Source organism: Apodemus sylvaticus, chromosome 12, assembly GCF_947179515.1.
Source record: "Apodemus sylvaticus chromosome 12, mApoSyl1.1, whole genome shotgun sequence".
Lineage (NCBI taxonomy): Eukaryota > Metazoa > Chordata > Mammalia > Rodentia > Muridae > Apodemus > Apodemus sylvaticus.
In genome coordinates, this window is record NC_067483.1 from 60,494,387 (window position 1) to 60,515,105 (window position 20,719).

A 20,719-nucleotide genomic window follows, 5' to 3' on the forward strand; every position below is an offset into this window, starting at 1 on the left:
TTCAGACTTTCAAAGCCCACAGGTGCAGTCCACAGGCTCCCTGGATACAGGTCACTTTGGATTAGGACAGGTAGCATTAGCCCAACTCCTTATATATCCCAGTGTGGCATGAATGGAAAAATATTATCTACCATAATGACATAGTCTCACTTGACTCCCAAATAAAGCCATTTGAGGAGAGAACCTGGCATCTCAAGCCCTCTGTCTCTAAGGAAGGGGAAAGTGAAAAAATGAGCCTCTACAGCACTTCTGACTTTGTGTCTGGATGGACTGTTTGGATACAAAGTCTGCTGTTGAATCTGACTTCACTAAACAATTGGTGGCATCCTATAGAATCGTTTCTGTTATCTAATACCAACACACACATATGTATTTAATTATAGCCAAGAGGGAAACTGCTGTACTGATTTATATATATCTATAGATATAGATATACACACACACACTTTTATAATGAGGTCAAAAAAAGCTAAGAACACCTGGATCAAAGGTTCTGCCACTGCCAATTGCTGCCTGCCTGGGTGGCCTTGTGCAAATACACTGCCAACTGCTCATCTTTACAATCAAAGGATTCTTAGTTGCTGATCCATACGCAGTTACTTTTAATTCTAATATTCAGAGACTGTTTTCACTCTCAGAATGTTTTCAACTCGGTTTCGACTAGTTTATCCTGACTCAGAGGGAGCCTACTCTACACGACCACTTTCATACATTTTTTAAAAAGTTCCTTTTACACATCTAAGGCACACAACAGGTTTTGATAGGACTAGTGAAATGGTTACCATCGTCAAGAAAATGAACTTGTATATCATCTCACAGTTACCCCCTTATTGGTGACAATTATACATGATCGGCACTGTGGCCTCGGATCCATAGCAGTGGTGACTGGGATGCCACGGAGGGCAGGAAGCAACAGTAAACATGAATGTGAAAGGTCGGTGATCAGAGGACAGCGCCTCTGCTAGGTGACAGGGAAACCCCCGCACTATGTGCCTTCATAGTTGACAGGGCACACGCACGCGGAAAAACAGTCCCTAGGTTCTCACAGAGTTTTGTTTACACGGATTTAACTCCTCAGAACACGACAGCCACCGTGTGCTCTCCGCAAGAGTAAATGATACTTGACGGTTGAGGCCAAAAAATACCTGGTCGATGAAACTGTTCGTAGAAGTAGTAACACTTGCAGTTTTGGGTATTACTAAAACTATAGTTCACGCTCCATCTCAAAAGTACAACTCGGATAACAAGGAAGTTATGGAAGTTCTGTTTTTAAAAGTCTGTGTAGTGCTGCTGGGCACTGAAAAATCCCACCTAACCCCCACTGGTAAATTACAGGGACAGGACAGTTTAAAGACTAGCATGCTACTGATTGAACGGGTGTGGAGGGGTCCCTGGTGCCAAAGAAAAGAAAGGGAGGGAACTGAAAGAGGACTGGCTTTAGGGCAAGGAAACCCTCGGCTGGCACAACCCATCAGCTTCGTGTTTTTAACTCCAAGGGCTTTATGGGAAAACTTCTGACACTTTAGAGCCCAACTCTGCAGGAGCCCCAGGTGGGGAGATGGGCTCTCTGCAGTGATCCTTGAATTCAGCCAGCCATCGCCATCTGCAGGGAAGGGTAAGTCGGCGGCGCGGTGGGAGCACTCACCTTCCCTCCTGGAGGTGGCCTGGGCTGCGGGCAGCAGGAGCGCGACACCGAGGCAGCAGCTGAGCCAGAGCGCAGGCATGGCCGGGCCGCGCTCCCCCGCTGCGGGTGCCTGCTGGGCGCCGAGTCTTCGCCCCGCTGTGCCTTCCTTTTCCCTCGATCAGGTGTTTTATCGACTCTTCTACCTGACTCAGTCCTGACAGGAAGAGAGCCGGTGTTTCGGGGCGTGACTCACCTGTGAACAAGGAGGACCCAACCCTCCGAGGCAGACAAACACTCAGCGCACGCCGAACAGTAAACCCTCGCTGCGGCCCGGGTCCCCCCCCTTCCCCCCCCCCAACTGGGGCGCACACCTGGCCCCGCCAAGGGCGTGGTGCAGAGGCAGCGGTCCAGAGAGCCTTCTGGAATGTGCCACATCCCCTTCTTCTCCCCACACCCCGCTACATACAGCCTTTCTCTCCCGGGGTGGTCCTGGGCAGAACTCACGGTGATAGATATCAGTCACCCCTCTCTCAAATCCGGGTGGGGCGAGGGAGTCTCAAGGGCATAGATGCGGATCCATCCGGGTCACAGTCAGGAGCCCCTTCGGGTCTAGTCTAAGATACAGAGAGGCAAATTAACCAGACTGAGGGGCCTAACCGGATCTTCTTCACTCTCAGGGCAACTTTTATTCTGAGATACAGCAGGTGTACATACCTACTATTTTATTCACTCCTAAACACACACTCTCTCTCTCTCTCTCTCTCTCTCTCTCACACACACACACACACACCACCACCACCACCACCACCACCAACAACAACAACAACAACAACCAGGGTGACCCAAAGATTCCTCTCCTGGGTCTATCTACCCCCTTAACCTTGAGCTAGCAAACTCATTAAGCCACTAACTTGGCAGGTCAGCGTCTCACGAACTAGTTCACAGTTGATAGTCCACAAGCCTTCTGTTCATAAGAAAAAAAGGACATGATTTCTTAGTCTTTTAACACCTTACAGCCTATTTTTCACACCATTCTCTCTGGCCCCACTTGGAAAAAAAAATTTTTAAGAGAGATAGTGCCAGCCAAGTCCACCTGCTAGTTGAAGTGAGTGACACCAAGTAGGGGAGGACATGCAAATCTTGACACATCCTACACTGTCCTGGGAACTTCTCCTAAGGTGGATACTGCAGAAGTGACTGTCAGAGAAGGCTTTTAAATCCTGCTAGAGATTTAAGATTTACTAGTATTTATATAGACACAATGTATCCATTACAACCAACAACCACTCCCTTTTCCATGGTAAGGACAGCAAAGGCCCTCAATAAATACCCAGTCACTGACTAAATGAATGACTGTACTATAGATAGTTCTATAGCTAACACTCTAAGATAACTAACAATCCATAGATATTGTCAAAGGATGTGAGAATTCCTATTTCTCAGTGTAGGCGGAAGAGATGTGGCTGGCCTTGTATAGAACACGAAATCAGAACTAGATGCCTAGTTCTAACCAGGAAGTAGAAAAACATTGAAGAACAATGAAAGGCAAGACAGGGTACAGCAGACAAGCTGACATCTCTAAAATCCAGTGCAAAATGAGCAACAGAATGGACATTCTAATTTTCTTAACCTAGACTCTCTACTCTGTCCAAATAACATGAAGAGTCTTCTCACTCAATATCAGTGGCCAGCCACTAACACTTGAGTTCCTTGAAGTCAAGCATCTATATTTTTTTTTCTTCCTGTAGCTGCTATGTGGGAGAGAGGGAGAGGAAGAGAGACAGAGAGAGAGCTTGTTTCTGAGTGCTGTGATCCTTGCATGTCTACCTCCCACTAACTGGAAATATTAAGACTTCTTGTTTCAGAAAAGTCCAAGTCCACAGTGTTGGAGGAGCGGGGTGCAGGGCCCTGCAAAGTAAAACCTCAAAGACAAATTTGCTTCTTAGCATAGATCTCCATTGTCTGTCATCTCAAATGCTTTCATTTTCGTCCCCTACCATCGTTATAGTGATAATAACAGAAACAGAGAGATCTATCTGTCATTTGCTGCCGTGAGTCTGGTATACACAGTAGCCCCTTTTTAACATTCCACAGAACCCTGTGAATGAGCTCTACTACCAGTGTCCCCATGCCACAGGCCAGGAAAGGTTAGGCCACACGCTAAGAATGGCAAAGCCAAGATGCAAAGCCAGGCAATCTGGCTCCACAGTTCAGAGAGCTTTGAAAGTCAGATTAAAAAGTACCGTAGAGAAAGATAAGTTCTCAGTACTGAATGAGCGGAGTGCAATCTGAGGTTAGTTACCACCAGCCATCATGGCATGGCCAAAATTGTGGACTCTTGGCATTCATCCAGGAAGCCGAGCTGAAAAGGACTTGTGATTTTTTCCCCTAAGATGATAGCTTGGAAAAGACCCTCCAGTCAGTTAGACAGAGGGAGCCAAAGGGCAGCAGGCATCTCAGGCCCAGATCAGCCAACACCTCATTTCTGTGGACAGCACAGGATTCTACACCATCAGCAGGCACCCTCCTGTCAACTCCATTTCTCACTCGTCACCCATGTAAATGACCCCTCATCTCGGGCTTGGGTCCTCTGCTCAGCCTCATGCCTTTTATTCAGAAGTCTTCCCAGTGCATCACTGGATCTGAAAGGACTCCAGTGGTCAAAGTCCAGGCCCTGGGTCCCCATTCCAAATCCTACCCTTGTCGTTATCAAGGCAAGTTATTTGGTTTTCTCTGAGCTTAGGTTTCTTCTACTATAAAATAAGAATAATGACGGCTCCTGAGGAATGACAGCCAAGATTGATATCTGCACACCATCCGCATACACACACACACACACACACACACACACACCATCTCAGGATGCTGTTACTCTGCCATTAAAAGTTTGTAATCATGACTTTTTAAAAATACTTGGTTATGCACATTATGGATACATTTCTGTTTTCAGATAACTAGCTTGTAACCAATCATTTTATTTCCTAACATTCTTTTGGAATTAAGAGATTTATAAGTGCCAGCCTAGTCTACAGAGTGAGTTCCAGGACAGCTAGGGCTATGCAGAGAGACCCTGTCTTGAAACCCCCCCCCAAAAAAAGAGAGAGAAATTTATAAGTGATTAAAATATACACGCATTGTGTTTGTTTAGCAAAACAAAACAAAACAAAACAAAACCAAAAACACGCATCTAGTAGGGTTGTTGAGAAATGTAGCTAAGTTAAGGACAGAGCTAGGAGCAGCCCCAGGCACACACTATATTCTGTGCACTATAATAATATATTCAAAGCTGGACAGTGGTGTCACATGCCTTTGATCCCAGCACTTGGGAGGCAGAGGCAGGCAGGTCTAGGCCAGCCTGGTCTACAGAGTGAGTTCCAGGACAGTCAGAGATACACAGAGAAACCCTGTCTCAGAAAGAAAAAAAAAAAAAAATATATATATATATACATATACACTGTTGCACCTTAGTAGTGGCGGCGCGAAGCTACTGTTGCTGTCCTAGCACCAGACTATTTTTGCCACTAACAAACACTTAGGAGTAAATGGCCTTGCTTCAACATTTTTGCTGATTTTAATTTTAGTTTTGAACTCCAGGGAGCCTCATGTCTAAATCACCCACATTCATAGTTATTAAGTAACTTGCATTTTTCCCATATAGGCAGCTCTCTGCCCTCCCCCCTAGCCCTGGCTGGCCTCAAACTCACTGTATAAGGAAGGATACCCTTCAATTCCTATGTCCTGCCTCCACCTTCTCCTAGGATTATAGGTGTGGTCCACCACTCCTGAAGTTGGAAATTCCATACAAAGATTTGCTTGCATAAGGTTTGGTGTTTCCATTTAGAGCTTCATTTGAGGTAGCCTGAGATCTTAGATTTCAAACAAAATATAAAGAGATGATAGATTACACTGTATTTTTATGATTAAGCCTAATATGTGACTTCCTTTTTTTTCTTTTTTTAAAAGATATATTTATTATTATATGTAAATACACTGTTGCTGTCTTCAAACACACCAGAAGAGGGTATCAGATCTCATTACGGATGGCTGCAAGACACCATGTGGTTGCTGGGATTTGAACTCAGGACCTTTGGAAGAGCAGTCAGAGCTCTTAACCGCTGAGCCATCTCTCCAGCCCCCCAATATGTAACTTTTCAAAAAGGTAGCAAAATGTACTTGATTTTCTGTTTGGCACAAATCTGTATTATTTTTGTCAAATCTAGAAAAAAAGTCAAACTGCTAATTCCCCTCTGCTATTGAAAAGAATAAACTTTCAATCCACAGTATATCACAGATGACTCCAAATGCACTGTGCCAAGCGAAAGCAGACAAAAGGAAGGAGCCTATGCCATTCTATTTATAGGAAATTGTAGAAATGTAAATTTTGCAAGACAAGAAAGCAGATTATAGCTTTCTTGAGTGTTGTTTGGGGGGTGAGAGAAATATTTTGAAAGACAATTATAGTCCAAGGTAATTTAAGGCCTCCAGACCTTACAACTGGGCCTGGTGACACACACTTGCAATCCCAGGGATGGAAGGTGGGAGCAGGCAGATCCCTGGGACTCTGTGTCCTGCCAGCCAGAGTAAATGGGCGAGCTCTAGGTAAATTAGAGATCCTATCTCAAAAACCAAAATAATTGGCCCCTGAGAGCTGATGTCCAAGCTTATCCCCTGGCCTCTACATTTGAACACACTGACACACACCACACAAGGATCCAAGCACACATAAACATTTAAGCACATACATACCGGTAATTTAACTGCATACCTAATGTCAGTAAGATTGGCTTGCTTAATTATTAATTAATTAATTAATTAATTATCGATGTACTGAGTGTGGAACATGTTAGGCAAATGTTCTCCCCAGTAACTATATAGCCTGTGCTTCAAAAACTGGTAAACTTGATAGTGTGTGAATTATGTGTCAGTAAAGTGATATTAAGGGGGTGGAGCTAGAGAGATAACGCCCTGATTCTGCAGAGGACCCAAGTTAAGATGAGATTGCTGTCAAATGTGCAAGAGCAAAGCCATCGTAGGAAACAGATCAGCAAATTCATGAGACGTGGTGAAGCCAGCTCCGCTGCTCTGAGGGGCTCGAAGGAGCCACCTTAGTCCTTGCAGAACCGACATCTGGGAATTTCAGGAGGACCCCTCTTCCGGTTCATTTTGGTGACCTCAAAAGGTAGCCGTGCCTCACGAGAATATTTGCTTAACATGTTTCAAATCCAGCTTGGACTCTCCGCTCTGGAAGTTGCCTTTTCGATTTTCGTGTTCCCAAAGCTGCCACCTTCACTTGGGTCTGTCCAGCCCCAATACCGGAAGGTTCTGGGGCATTCCCGTTGGGCGTGGCCTGTACAGCTGAGCCCTGGAAGTCCCCTTTGTCTGTTATTTTTGCGTTTTTTCAACTCAGCCATCACCCAAGGAAATTTTCTTTTTACAATGCTGTAAAATGTTCTTTTTACAGAACTGTCACCTCTCACCAGAGCCCCAAATAGACTTACAAGTGACATGTTGATTTTTGCCTCCGGTTTCATTATTACCTTAGTTCACTTTCCGGAGGAATGCCTGGCATGTCCCCGGCTTTTAGACTCACTTATGATAAAACACTGAAGCACTGGCTATTAGCATGCCAACTATAAGAGACAGACTTGTGGACCCCAATTCCCTGCCCTCCAAAAACCATCCCCCCCTAGGAAGTTCTAATTATGTCGCCATTCAAATTAAAATTTCAAATGTAAAAACACAAAGGTTAGGAGAAAAAAAAAAAAAGAAAACCAAACTAATTCTGGCTTTGTTCTTAATGGGTAAAGAAAGTGCCCTTACATGGAGATGGTTCAGGGTTTCCTGGATTGGCTGCATAAATCCTCCCAGGTTGGCTGCACTCCAGGAAACCATATTCCCTCAAGCAGAACCCGAGCTGAAGCCGCACAATTCCACTTTGTGTGACAACACTTACAAAGTGCCCTCAGCAGGCTTTCAGAGCTCCTGAGAAGCCAGAGCAGAGCCTGGTGGCTAGTGGTACATTTAGTCAGGGGAAGTGGTGGGAAATCAACACACACACACACACACACACACACACACACACACCACACATACATACACACACACACATACACACACACACAACACACATACACACACACATACACACACACACAACACACATACACACACATATACACACACACATACACACATACAACACACATACACACACATATACACACACACAACACACATACACACACACATACACACACACACACACACCACATACATACACATATCACACACACCACACATTACATATACCATACACTCACCACACATATATACCACACACGACACACACATATAGCACACACACTCACAGACCATACTGCACACACCACACCACACATACACACACACACATACACCCCACACACATATACATATACACACACAACACATAGCATGCATACACCTCACATATACAACACACACATCATATACACATATATATCACACACCACATACACTCATGCCACAATACACTATATACATACACACACCATACACCACACACACACCACACACACATCACACACATACACACCACACATACACCATACACATATACACAATACATACATACGCACCACACATAACCATACACATACACAATACACACACACCAAACATATGCACCACACACACACTCAAACACACCATACATATACCACACACACTTACACACCATACTGCACACACATTCACACACACACACACATTCATTTTTGGTACACCTAATGAGGAGACATGGAAAGACTCACCTAGGAAAAGACAAAACAAAGAAAACCAAACCAGAAGGTGAACAAAGTCCTGGAGAGACGAGAGTAGACATCACCCAGCAGAAGTTGATATACTTCCTCTAATATCTTTCTATCTGTGCCTCAGACACAGATTTGAATGAGAGGCAAAGACCCCATTTGGGTAACACTCTTCCTGTGCTGCTATGGGGTGTGTGTGGAGGGGGGTCAGGATGGATCCCCAGCAAGCTAGGTCACCCCCTTATCAGAGCCCCTACTCTTGCTCAAGGAAGGTGGAAAGGATGTTTCTAAACATCCTTGTAAATGTAAACAGACAGCACTTCCCCTTCCCTAGCTTGAACGGCTAAGCCTGAAACACTCTGTCACCGTTAGACCCCAATCTTCTGTCTTAAATAGAAAATACTGCATACATTTTAAATTCACAGCAGTGATGCTGGCAGACGTGATTAGGACAGACAGACTGGACTGGACGCTGATGTGCCCAGCACCTGCCCACGAGGGAAGGAGTGGGCTCCTTGTCACCATTCCCACAAAGCATGTGCCATTAATATTCTCAGGGCAGGTTGTTAGCCTCCCTCACAAATCCACACAACAGCACACTCAGAAGCATCGCCTCTCAGCCTGTGGGTCGCAACCACTTTGGAGGTAGAACAACCCTTGCACAGGGGTTGCCTGAGACTATTGGAAAACACACATATTTACATTACGATCCATAAAAGTAACAAAATAATAGTTATGAAGTAGAAATGAAAATAATTGTATGATTGTGGGGTCACCACAATGTGAGGAACTGTTCTAAAGGGCTGCAGCGTTAGGAAGGTCGAGGAGGACTGTTCTAGAGTTATTATTATGTTACATTATTAAAGCAATTCAGTCTTTCACTGGGTAAACCTATCTTTCCATAACAACAAAAATTAAATTACGTAGCAAGTAAAACAAGAAATGCCTAATCTTTATTACATACATGATATTCTACAGCGACTCTTCTCCCAAAAATCAAAAATAAGCAAGATTTATCAATTGAGGGAACATTTTCTTTCCCATATTACCTCTGGTCACTATGTACAACGATGTCAGATCTTACACAAGGCCCTTTTAGTTCATCCAGTCAGGTCTCGAATGGTTCTCTCCAAGTCTGATATCTTAATCTAGATGTAAGAGCCCTGTATTTAGATAACTCCGTTTAACTCCTTAGGATAACGGGAAGCTATTTTTAGCATAGCTGGAAAGAGCCGAGCAGACTGAAAGAGCCCAAGGATTTGGTAGCTACACCATGGGGTACAATTTTTCTGGGGCTAGGCTGCACAGAAATCCCCAAACATTCCCGGGTGGATCTTTTCCAGGAAGCCTGACAGAAGATTGGATTGGATTTGGGTTCAACTGCACTGCAGAGAGCTACAATCAGACAATCTAGAGACACTTTTCTACTTTAAAATTTTCTCCCAGCTTCAATGTGTCTAGATGAATTCTTAAGAAATGTAACTAATTCAGGGATTCCAATGACTTAAACCAAAGGGATACATTTGCCTGGAGGACTTGGTGATTTTAGGTAAATACATTGTAGACTTGAATGATTGGACAACTGTTTAATGGTTTGATGTTTGCTGAATGAAGACAGTAAACACGGTTTGCCCTTGCTTTATCAAAGCTCCGGATATCTCTGCTTAGAACCCTCTGTTAACAGAACCCTAGAAGTTACTCTAGCCGGGCATGGTGGCACACGCCTTTGACCCCAGCACTTGGGAGGCAGAGGCAGGCAGATTTCTGAGTTCAAGGCCAGCCTGGTCTATAGAGTGAGTTCCAGGACAGCCAAGGCTATACAGAGAAACCCTGTCTCGAAAAAACAAAAAAACAAACAAAAACAAGAAGTTACTTAATTGATTTTTTTTAGTTTTATTTTATTATTTTATGTGTATGTGAGTGTTTTGTTTGCATACATGTAAGCCCTGCGCCTCTACCACAAAGCCTTCTTCCAAGCAAGCCTTCAGGATCATCTGTTGGAATGAATGGACTATAAATAGTTTAGTGTTTATTTTACAAAGCTGAAATCACTCTCGTTTCTTTAGGTCAGGTTAAACATTAATGGGGTGAGGGGAATTATATTTTATCTAAATTACTCTTTAAGAATGTTAGGAACAGAACTGAGTTAATACTATACAGACTTGACCTTATTCGAGGAAAAACTAATAGTTTTCCTACTTTAAGTAAACTAAAATGTAAGTAAAAAATTGAACTAAAAAAATAAAATGAACACATGTGTTTTTATAGTGAAGGGAGATATAAATAAATATGAAAGGATGGTGTGGAACTAAAATAAGAATGGTGTGGAAAAAAGTATTCTTCAAAATGAGATGATGCTTAGAGAAAATACTGTCTTAGAGTGTAAAATAAAGATTAGCAAGGGAAGCCAGCCTTCGGGAGATGGGAGCAGGGATCGGGTCAAAGCCAACCCCTGATGTGTAGTGAGTTCAAGGACAGCCTATGCTACAAAGATAGACAAATAAATAAATACAACTGCAAGGGATGAGACCTGAGACCTTCCCTGAAGACTCAGAGAGAGGGGACAGGGAGAGGGGAGAAGAGACAAGGAGAGGGGACAAAGGAAGTGTAAGTACCCAGTGCTTCTTCCCCTGGTTTCCTGAAGGTCATTTATGAAAGTGTCTCCATCCCCCGGAAAACTCACACCCGTTACTGCAGGTTAGTAAAAGAAATACACTAGTATAGTTAGTTAGTGGGGTGCGTTAGATGAGTCCTCTAAAGGTACAGAGCTGATAAAACGTGTGTGTGTGTGTGTGTGTGTGTGTGTGTGTTATTAAACCATTAATGGGATGTATCTGGGTAGCCCAACATTGGCTGTCTTACACCAGAGAGTCCTAGAAGCTGGTAGTTGTTCAGTTCATGAGGCTGGGCAGCTCTGCAGTCCCAATTGCACCAAATGCCTAGAGAATTCCTGGCGAGCTCAGAGAAGCTCGTTCTAATCTTGGTGAGCAAATGGTGCAACAAAGCAAGAGGTGAACTTGCCAGAGAGGGTGAGGGGGGCGATCAGGCAAAAGCAGTTTGTTTCTTCCACGGCCCTTTACCTGGCCTGTCGCAGACGGTGCTACCCACATTTAAAGTGGTTCTCTTCCTGCTTCAAATCATTTGATCAAGAAACCCCCTCACCAGAGCGGCCAGCAGCTTGTATTGTAGTTGACTCAGGGGTGAGGGGTGGAGGTGAGGTGGGTGGGGCAGGCAAACTGACCACAAGAATGGCCATTGTCACAGCTGGTTAGCATAAATTTAGTTAGTCAGTCAGTTATACTGCGTTTGTTTTAAGACAAGGTCTCCCTATGTACCCCAGGCTGGGCCTGAACTTGTGATCATCCTGCTGGGATTACAGTATGAACCTTCATACCCTGCTGAGTCATGTTGATTATTATTTATTATTTTTCAGGACAAAGAGAGAATTTAATAGTAGTATGTGGTATATACATATTCATCTTAGTATTTGCAAATTTTGAGAGTCATAAACTCATTTTAAAGTCTTACATCAGATGCAATACATGTATTTAACTAACAGGAATCTTAAAGAAAAGCTGTTTACACTCTTAGCTGTGGACTGCTTGCCAATAGCCATCAAAACCCCCTACTTCCTTATTCATGTAGGTGGGAAACACCAAGCATTGTCTACAAACATCAAGCAAACATGTTTCCTCTTTCTCAATGGGTCAACAATCTATGCGCAGTTCAGGACCAGTAATCCCATTAGAGAATGCCAACTTGGCTCGCCAGATCACTGGGCTAGGAGGATGGAACAGTTATGATTAGCTGAGGCCAGAAACCCTCTGCCCATGGCCACATCCTGCCTGCCAGATGTTCTGGGAAACTTGTGTCAGAACATAGCAATCTTTGTCCAGTTCATGTGGGGGTTTGGCTACATTCGAAATGTATTCAAGAACTCAGAACTTCCAGCAGAGACCATAAGGCCCAGGCCTGTTGCCATTGAAGACTGCCTAACCCTTGCCTTGGTTAACCTGGACCCTCACTGAACTGCTTAATTCCCGAGATATTAAAGTTGCTATTCAACAAGGGAAGGATGTAGTGTGGGACTGACAGAAGCCTCTAAGACAGTTCTTTCTCTTGTCCTTTTCTAAGCAGAATCTAAAAAGAAACAATAAATGCTTTGGAACAATGGCTCTTGATTTTGAAGCTCAAGAGGACTCAGCTCCTGTATTGTCCTCCATTCCAGCTGTGGCCCTTCATTCTCTGTAGATTTGTCTTTGGTTGTTGTTGTTTGGTGTAGTCTGGTTTTATTGTTCCCTGCAACCAAACTACTGAAACTGGCTGCTGGATTGTCAGGTGTTAGGTGGCATGTCTCAGAATCCTACAGCAGTCACAGAAGAAATGAACCTAATACCACAGCTCTACTGCTTGGCAGCATCAGGTCTGTCTCTGGGGGAGTGGTCTCTAGAATCAGGGCGGGGCAATGCCCATTCTGTCCAGGCATCATGCTGTCCCCCCACCCCCACCCCCGTACCCGCACCCCACTCCCCACATGTTCCCACAATGATTTTCCAGAAGATAAATTCCCGGCCCAAATAGTAGCCAGTGCTGTTTGTTGTCCTGGCCTTTCTTGCTTATTTTCATTACAAGAAAAGCAATATGCAATATGTTCTCATCGTGGAACCATTAGAAATAGAGACAATCTAAGAGAGGAAAAAGAGCTGGGTATGGCATATGGTGATAATCCCAGAGTTCAGGTGGCAGAAGCAGGAGGCGTGCTGTGATCTTAAAGACAACCTGAGTTGTACAGGGAGATGCTATGGAGAAAGCAAGAACCCCACACACACACAAGGTGGGGGGGGAGAGACAGAGAGAGACAGAGAGACAGAGACAGAGAGAAGAAGAAGGAGGAGGAGGAGGAAGAGGAGGAGGAGGGAGGGAGAGAGAGAGAAGGGGAGAGAGGGAAAAGGAGATGGAGAGGGAGGTGGGTGGAAGAGAATACAGCCTGACCCTGTCTGTCACACGCCATACCCTGGAATCTTCCAGCCACCATGCTCAGTAAGGAGTACCCTCCCCGCAAGTTTGTGTAAACTCACCTTGGCTTTTCCAGCAGGAGGTCATAATGGATTTTTTTAGCCCATATACTTGTGGCGTTATCGAGTGGGCCTTTTCCTTGAGCTATCCTTTCTAAAACTCTTTATTAAACTGTGAACTTTCTACCTAAGGAAACCTGTGAGGAAGGCAGAGCGTGAAGTTGCTGTCCTAAATAGTTCAGTATGTGGAAGTCTCTACTCTTGCTGACATGAAAGGGGACTGAAACAAAATTCTGCTTTATTTTGTAAATAAAAGGGGGCCAACCTTCCTGAAATACAGGACTGGGGACATCTTCTCAGCTACTGGAAGCCTCATTTACACACACCTGTGGGATTACTTTTGTTCTTACTGACACTGCCCTCAGAGGCAGTTAGGTTTCAGGTTAAAACTGACTATGGACTGGCATTGAGTCCCACCGCTCTAATTAAGTTTTGCTGTCTCCGCCCACCTCCATTGTTCCAAAGTGGCGTCTATGCAGCAGAGTTAACAGCAAGGGTCAGAGGAACACTGTTATTCATATCCTGAGGGCAATTCCTGTTAGGGAAAGGAAGACCTGCCCTCCCTTACCCAGACTGTGAGAAGAGCAGAGGTGGGGAAGGGATTTGCATAAGAGATGCGGAGGGTTGTGGGTCCAGTCCTAGGAAGAATAGTTCCAGTCCCATTCTAAAAGGTGAGCCTGAGCTCAGTCCTCCACCTCTCTAGTTTTCATTTTCTCGGTGGATAAAATGGCACTGATAAAACCATTGCCTACTTCATAGTGTTGGCTATCATGACGGTGAAAGGAAATACACGGTCCACAACTACAGTACAACACGTGAAGTGTTAGCTGGGGTCTGCATGAGGAGAAGCCGCACAGCGCTGGCAAGTGGGAGCTTAAATTCAAACTTTTCACAGTACAGCTAGTTTACACAGTCTACGGCATCTGTTCTCTCTCTCTCTCTCTCTCTCTCTCTCTCTCTCTCTCTCTCTCTCTCTCTCTCTCTTTTGGATTTGTTTTTTTCAAGACAGGGTTTCCCTATATAGACCTGACTGTCCTGGAGCTCACTCTGTAGACCAGGCTGGCCTCGAACTCAGAAATCCGCCTGCCTCTGCCTCCCAGAGTGCTGGGATTACAGGCGTGCTCCACCACTGCCCGGCTCTACAGCATCTGTTCTCAACCTGTGGGTCGAGACTCCTTGGAGGTCACATGTCAGATACAGTACGATTCGTAACAGTAGCAAGATTACAGAGGTGAAGTAGCAATGACATAATTTTATGGTTGGGGTCACCACAATGTGGGTCACTGATCTACAGTAAAAGGATTTCAACTACCCAGAACTGTCCCATCTATGATCAGACTTTCTGAGTCACTTAGTGAGAGCCGTGGGCTTTGTCATTGACCTGAGTAGTGTTTCCCTTAAATAGAATTCAAAAATTCAAAAATGTATTGATTTAGTTATCACACTGGGAATCAAACCCGGGCCTCCTTGAATATCAGGAAAATGCTCTATCACTGAGCTATAGTCCCAGGTGCTTCCCATGACCTTTTTAAAAACTGCTTTAAATTTTGTGTTATGGATTGGCTATGTTTTCCAGACTGGCATTAATTTGCTTTACAGCAGCCTACATCTTGAATTTTTATTCCTCCCTCAGTCTCTGGAGCAGCTGGAATTAAAGGGCTTTGCCAACAACAAGTCCAGTGTAGACTTTATTATTATTACTTATAGAGCAGCTGTAGACTTAAAAAAAAAAGCAAAACAAAACAAAACAACAATAACAACAACAAAACCACACACACACAAAAAAACAAAACCCAAGGATATAAGGCAAAGTTATCATATAACCCATACTCAGTCCCCTGTTCCATTTTGCATTAAAATGCCTTATATTACAGTTAACAAAACCACTATTGCAGAACTAAAATTCACACTATGTTCAAATTTTCTCAATTTTTAAAAACCCCATGTATCTCGTGCTCGTTTGCTGGAGTGTGGACCTAGGGGCTCCACCACTCAAGGCGTATGTCCACCAGTGAGCTACACCCCTCAGACCTCCTCAGTTCTTTCTCTGCTCCTGGACCCCATACAGGGAACTACAACACATTCAGCTGTCACATCTCAGAGCTCTCTCAGTTAGGGCAGCTCCAAGTCTGTCCTTACTGCCTTAGAGGTTAAGGGCCTCACCTGTCTGTCACCTCACCGGTAAGAGCAGGCAGGCAGTGTGGCTTCCTATGGGCTCCTCTGAGTCATGGGACCTTTCCTCTCCCATCCGTCCCAAGATGCTCTCTGCTGAGATCCTACACCTGAGAGTGGGACCCATCCCCCCACCTCCTTGAGGGCAGAATATCAACACAAAATCGTTTGTGATTCTTTTGCAGTAGACACATATCTGTTTTTCCTCTCGGGTCACCTTTCTGTTCTCATCTTCCAGTAGAAAATTTGATTTTAGTTTTACTGAACACCACTGGAAACGGATCCAAAGCCAACACCTTCTAAATTGATGGAATTTTCCATAATTAAGCATTAGCATTTGCTGTACCCTTAAGCTGGGCGGGTGTGGGAAAAGGGGGGAGGGGAAACTAATAAAAAAAAATGAGATTTCTAAAACCTGAATTAATCCTTTAGTTGAATGTCCCAAATGACAGCTTCAGAGTCTGTGATTCCTTTGCTAACCTTATATGGAAGGGCCTGAAAAATGAATAAGGATTTAAAACAACTGAACGGGTAGGATGGTCAAAACCAATACGAATGAATAGCTATGAGCCAGGTGGAAAAGCATCTCTGGCGAGTTTGAACTGGTGCTGCTGCCTGTCTGAAAGTGTGCTTTCAGTGTTTCCGGCCATCGTCAGGCACCCTTTTTGGCAGGAATGCTGTGTCGACTCAGGGCCGAGACTATCTTCACGCTGCTCTTAAAACACACACGGGCCTAGCATTAGCCCTGTAAAATCGCACGCCTGAGCACACACTCGGCATCACTGTAATTTGCCAAATAGCTAAAAATCTGCTTGAACTTTTCCTTAGAATCTGCTTAAAATTAGAAAGAATCTGTTTGTGTTTGTTCATTTATAAGAAAATGCGGGGCCGAGCATGACAGCACACGCTTCCTGCAATCCCAGCACTCGGGACGCTGAAGTCAGAAGGGAAGTCCCGGCCTTGCTGGGCTGTGCGTGCGGTGGGATGGAAAATACATAAAAAGTAAACAGGGGGAGGAAGGGTAAAAGCCCGGATGGGTGGGCATCTGCCTGTAAACTCTCTTTCTACATTTGTCTGGCCAGATCAAACTGCAGGTACCACCATCTCTACCAGGATTCTTCCTTCCTTCCTTCCTTCCTTCCTTCCTTCCTTCCTTCCTTCCTTCCTTCCTTCCTTCCTTCCTTCCTTCCTCCCTCCCTCCCTCCCCTCTTTCTTTTTTCCTTTCTCTCTCTCTTTCTCTCTTTCTTTCTTTCTTTCTTTCTTTCTTTCTTTCTTTCTTTCTTTCTTTCTTTCTTTCTTTCTTTCTTTCTTTCTTTCTTTCTTTTTGTCTGTGAAAGTGATTCAAATTTTCCTCCCAAAAGGGGCTGGAGAGATGACTCAACAATTAAGAGCACATCTGCTCTTCCAGAGGACCTGGGTTTTATTGCTAGCATCCAAATGCTATCTCCCAACTGTCTATAACTTCAGTCCCAGGAAATTCAGTGCCCTCTTCCAGGTGTGATTGTGGCACAGAGATTCATGCATCCAAAACACCCACCAACCTTAAAAAAAAAAAAAAAAAAAAACTAAAAAACAGAAACCTCTTGCAAAGCTTAGGCTTATGGAAGTAGACTGGTGTTTGCAGACTTCTCCAAAGCAGAGTGGCATGTGCTGTGCCTAGAGTCCCTCCAGTCCTGCACTGCCTGGGAACAGCATTCCAGGAACTGTGACACATCTCTCGGAAACCCACCCATTCTTTGTCTATAGCAAGTACATCCCCCAGCTTTGCCAGCCATGGCTCCTGTCCTGTCCTGTTCTACCCGGCTTTCACACTCACTGGAGGGAGACAGGCCTTCATTTTGACCTATGAGCTCACACCATTAAAATGTAAGGAGTGGGGCCGGAGAGACGGCTCAGCTGGTAAGAGCTCTGGCTGCTCCTCTGAATAACTGGGTTCAATTCCCATCACTCGTGTGGTAGCACACAATTGTCTGTAACACCGGGGGATTTGACACCCTCACTGGGGCATAAATGCAGATGAAATGCCAATGCACATAAAAACAAATAAAAATAAAATGAACAGAAGTGGGGGAAAGAAGGAGGTGGGAAGAAAAGGAAAAACAAAACAAAACAAAGAACTCTTGAGACAATCCCAAAGGTAGCTGAATGACTCTTAGAACGCTCATGCCGGGTTCAGAGCTGCATCGGATTCTAACTGCCTGGGGTGCGGTGAGCAGCATCTAGCTTGATTCAACAGAAGAAAGGTTCAAGGAGAAAGACACTGCGTCAGGTAAACTGAACCCCCGTGAATAGTTTTTCTAAAGCGTGTCTCTTCACTTTCACAAACAGATAGGATGCTTTCTCTGTGTCCCTGTAACACCTAACTGTAGCTTGTCGTTGCTACCTTGTGGGTCTTCTGTCTTCCACACTTCTCCACCCCTTTTTACTCTTTCAACCCCCCAACACTAGATAAGAGAGAGAGAGAAGGATAGAGGGGGAAAGGGACAAGATCATTATTAGACCACCTCACCCTGACTAGGGGCGCCCAGTTCCTTGAGGTAAGTTTGATCTTCACCATCAGGCTTTCTAATCTCTTCTGCTGTTTCTTTGCACGCGGAGACTGGCAGCAACCAACAGCAAACAACCAACAACCAACAACCCACGTTTGTCTCTCAGGAGCTTTAAAATTTATATACCCTCGGAAAAGTCCCCAGAATTCCAAACTATCTGCCACTGGCATAGTCACACCCCTGTTAGAGCACAAGATAAATCATAGTCAGCCGCTGTGAACAATACGCAGCAGCCCCATATCCCACACCTGGGACATAACAAAAACATACTCTTAGAATATCTCTGTGTTTCTTAAAGAAACAAAGTTCTCACTACACGTAACGAATGCCTGCTGCCTAGAATCTTTCAGGGGATTTTAGATCTGGTTCCTTCTTAACTTTTAAGTTTGCTTTTCAACAGCATAGTTAACACAGTGTTGACTGCATTTCTGCTTATTCTTGGGCCTCTCTTGGAAATTCACGCTAGCTCTTTTTTTCTAAAAAAAAAAAAAAAAAAAAAGATTATCAATAAGACTTTATTCCTGAGATATTCTCCTTCTTGATTGGCTTAACTATTAAGAAAAAGCCAGTCAAATTGAGATTTCATAGGCACATGGTTTTCAACTCTCTCAAGAGGTACAGTCAAGTTCATGGGGCAATCACAAAAGGAAATCTGGTAATCTGGTAATCTGGTAATTAACTACCCTCTCCAGACCACTGGCTTTGCAGAAGTTACTCAAGTAACTTCACCAACCCCAAGAATGTACACTGGTGTTCCTTTGAGGCTCAATTCCATCCTTTCTACATCAGCTCCACCAAGCATTCCCACTGTCTCTGTGAACAGGATGCTAAGAGCCACCATGCGTCACGGTGTGTCATCCATGACTTATGGGCTTCCAGGAGGCAAAGATTTCATTAGGCTTCATTTGAGAGGCAAAGCTTCACGCTGAGTTACTAAAGTACCTCCAAAACTAAGAGAAAGAAAAGTGTGCCTGTTTAAGAGAGTAAATTCCCTAGAGTTGCAGGCACACCCTCCCTGGGCCACTCCTTTCTATGTTCATACCCAGATGGTACCGTTCCAAGTACCTATATCTCTTCAAAGCCTCAGCTTCAATCACCACCTCCAATGTTTGAAACCTATTCTGGGCACCAGACTTTAATGATACCTCAAGCTACTGAGGCCTACAATCCATGCAATCCCTTCATCTCTGTTCCTCCACCAGGGGAACCAATTTCTTTCTTCTTTCTGCTCACCAACCCCTTGATAGCATCACACTGTGATGCTCAGGCTGACCTTGAACAAGTCTCCCTGCCTTGCCCTCCCAAGTGCTGGGATCATATGCAGATGCCACTACATCTGACATCTTACCATTCTTGAAACCAAATAGACTTCAAGAATTCTCTTCTAATGGCTTCCATATTTAATCCCAGCATTCTAGAGGTAGAGTTTCAGGCCAGCCGGAGCTACACAGTGAGACTCTATCTCAAAAACAAACAAACAACAAAACCAAATCCTCCCGGCCACTGCAGTTAAAGCCTCGTCTTTCCAACACCCAAACTGCATTTGCTGAAGTATGGAGGACCTCTGTGCAAACCTGAGAGCCACTTCAAAGCCTCTCACCTCCCATTGATCAGCACCAATTGATGTCACTGGTCATTTGTTCTCCTTAAAATGCCTTCTTGGTTTCCAGCTCATAGGGCCCTTCCTCCCCAGTCACAGGTCACTCCTTTCAACCCTTCCCCTCTTTGTTTCTGACTTCTGAGTGTAGAATGAAGAAGTTGCCCAAGGCTCGGGCCTTAGGCCTTCACTCTTTTTCTGTCTGTCAACAACACACCGTTGGTTTTCTCTACTAGTTTCGTGACTTTCAACGTGTCACCTGAAGATTTTCCAGGACTGTGTGTGAAATCCATTGCATCGCCCTCGATCGCTCTCATGGTCTCTGGGCTCTTCTATCCAGCCACCTGCTTGCCGTTTCCACCTGGATGGGTAACCAACATCTTACTTTAACATGCCAGGCTGAGCTCCTCCTTTCTCTGCTCCTAGAAGCCTGCCTCATTTTCTTCATCCTATTGGCTGTTCAATCTAATCTTCTGAAAGTCATTAGTGCCGGGCGGTGGTGGTGCACGCCTGTAATCCCAGCACTCTGGGAGGCAGAGGCAGGCAGATTTCTGAGTTCGAGGCCAGCCTGGTCTACAGAGTGAGCTCCAGGACAGCCAGGTCTACACAGAGAAACCCTGTCTCGAAAAAAACCAACCCCCCCAAAAGAAAGTCATTAGTATGTATGCATATATGTTATGTATGTGTATACACACACACACACACACACACACATTAAGCTATACCCCAGCCCTGAAAAATCATTCTTGGTCCTTCACACGAATGATAAGGGCCCGCTTCCTCCGTCCCCATTGTAGCCACCTTGAGTAGCTTTGATCTCACCTCCCCACCTCTGTCTGCCTCCGCCTCTGGTTTCTGCTAACACAGCTGCAAGCCTACTCTTATTAGATATA

At 44.6% G+C, this 20,719-nt stretch overlaps 1 protein-coding gene across 2 annotated transcripts in view; it reads right to left on the bottom strand.

Annotated features, from left to right (window-relative positions):
- Lamc2 (laminin subunit gamma 2) overlaps window positions 1-18,288 on the bottom strand; it is an 80,303-nt gene extending 62,015 nt beyond the window's left edge. The window contains exons 1-3 of one of the 2 annotated variants that reach the window (XM_052200731.1): window positions 18,190-18,288; window positions 2,129-2,238; window positions 1,646-1,838 (exon numbers count right to left, since the gene is read on the bottom strand). In XM_052200731.1, the coding sequence (XP_052056691.1) occupies window positions 1,646-1,724 (79 nt within the window). In that variant the 5' untranslated portion in view covers window positions 1,725-1,838; window positions 2,129-2,238; window positions 18,190-18,288. Of the gene's footprint in view, window positions 1-1,645; window positions 1,839-2,128; window positions 2,239-9,482; window positions 9,641-18,189 lie in introns of those variants that run through there. The other variant, XM_052200730.1, reaches the window with a different exon arrangement.
- Window positions 18,289-20,719: the final 2,431 nt, after the last annotated feature.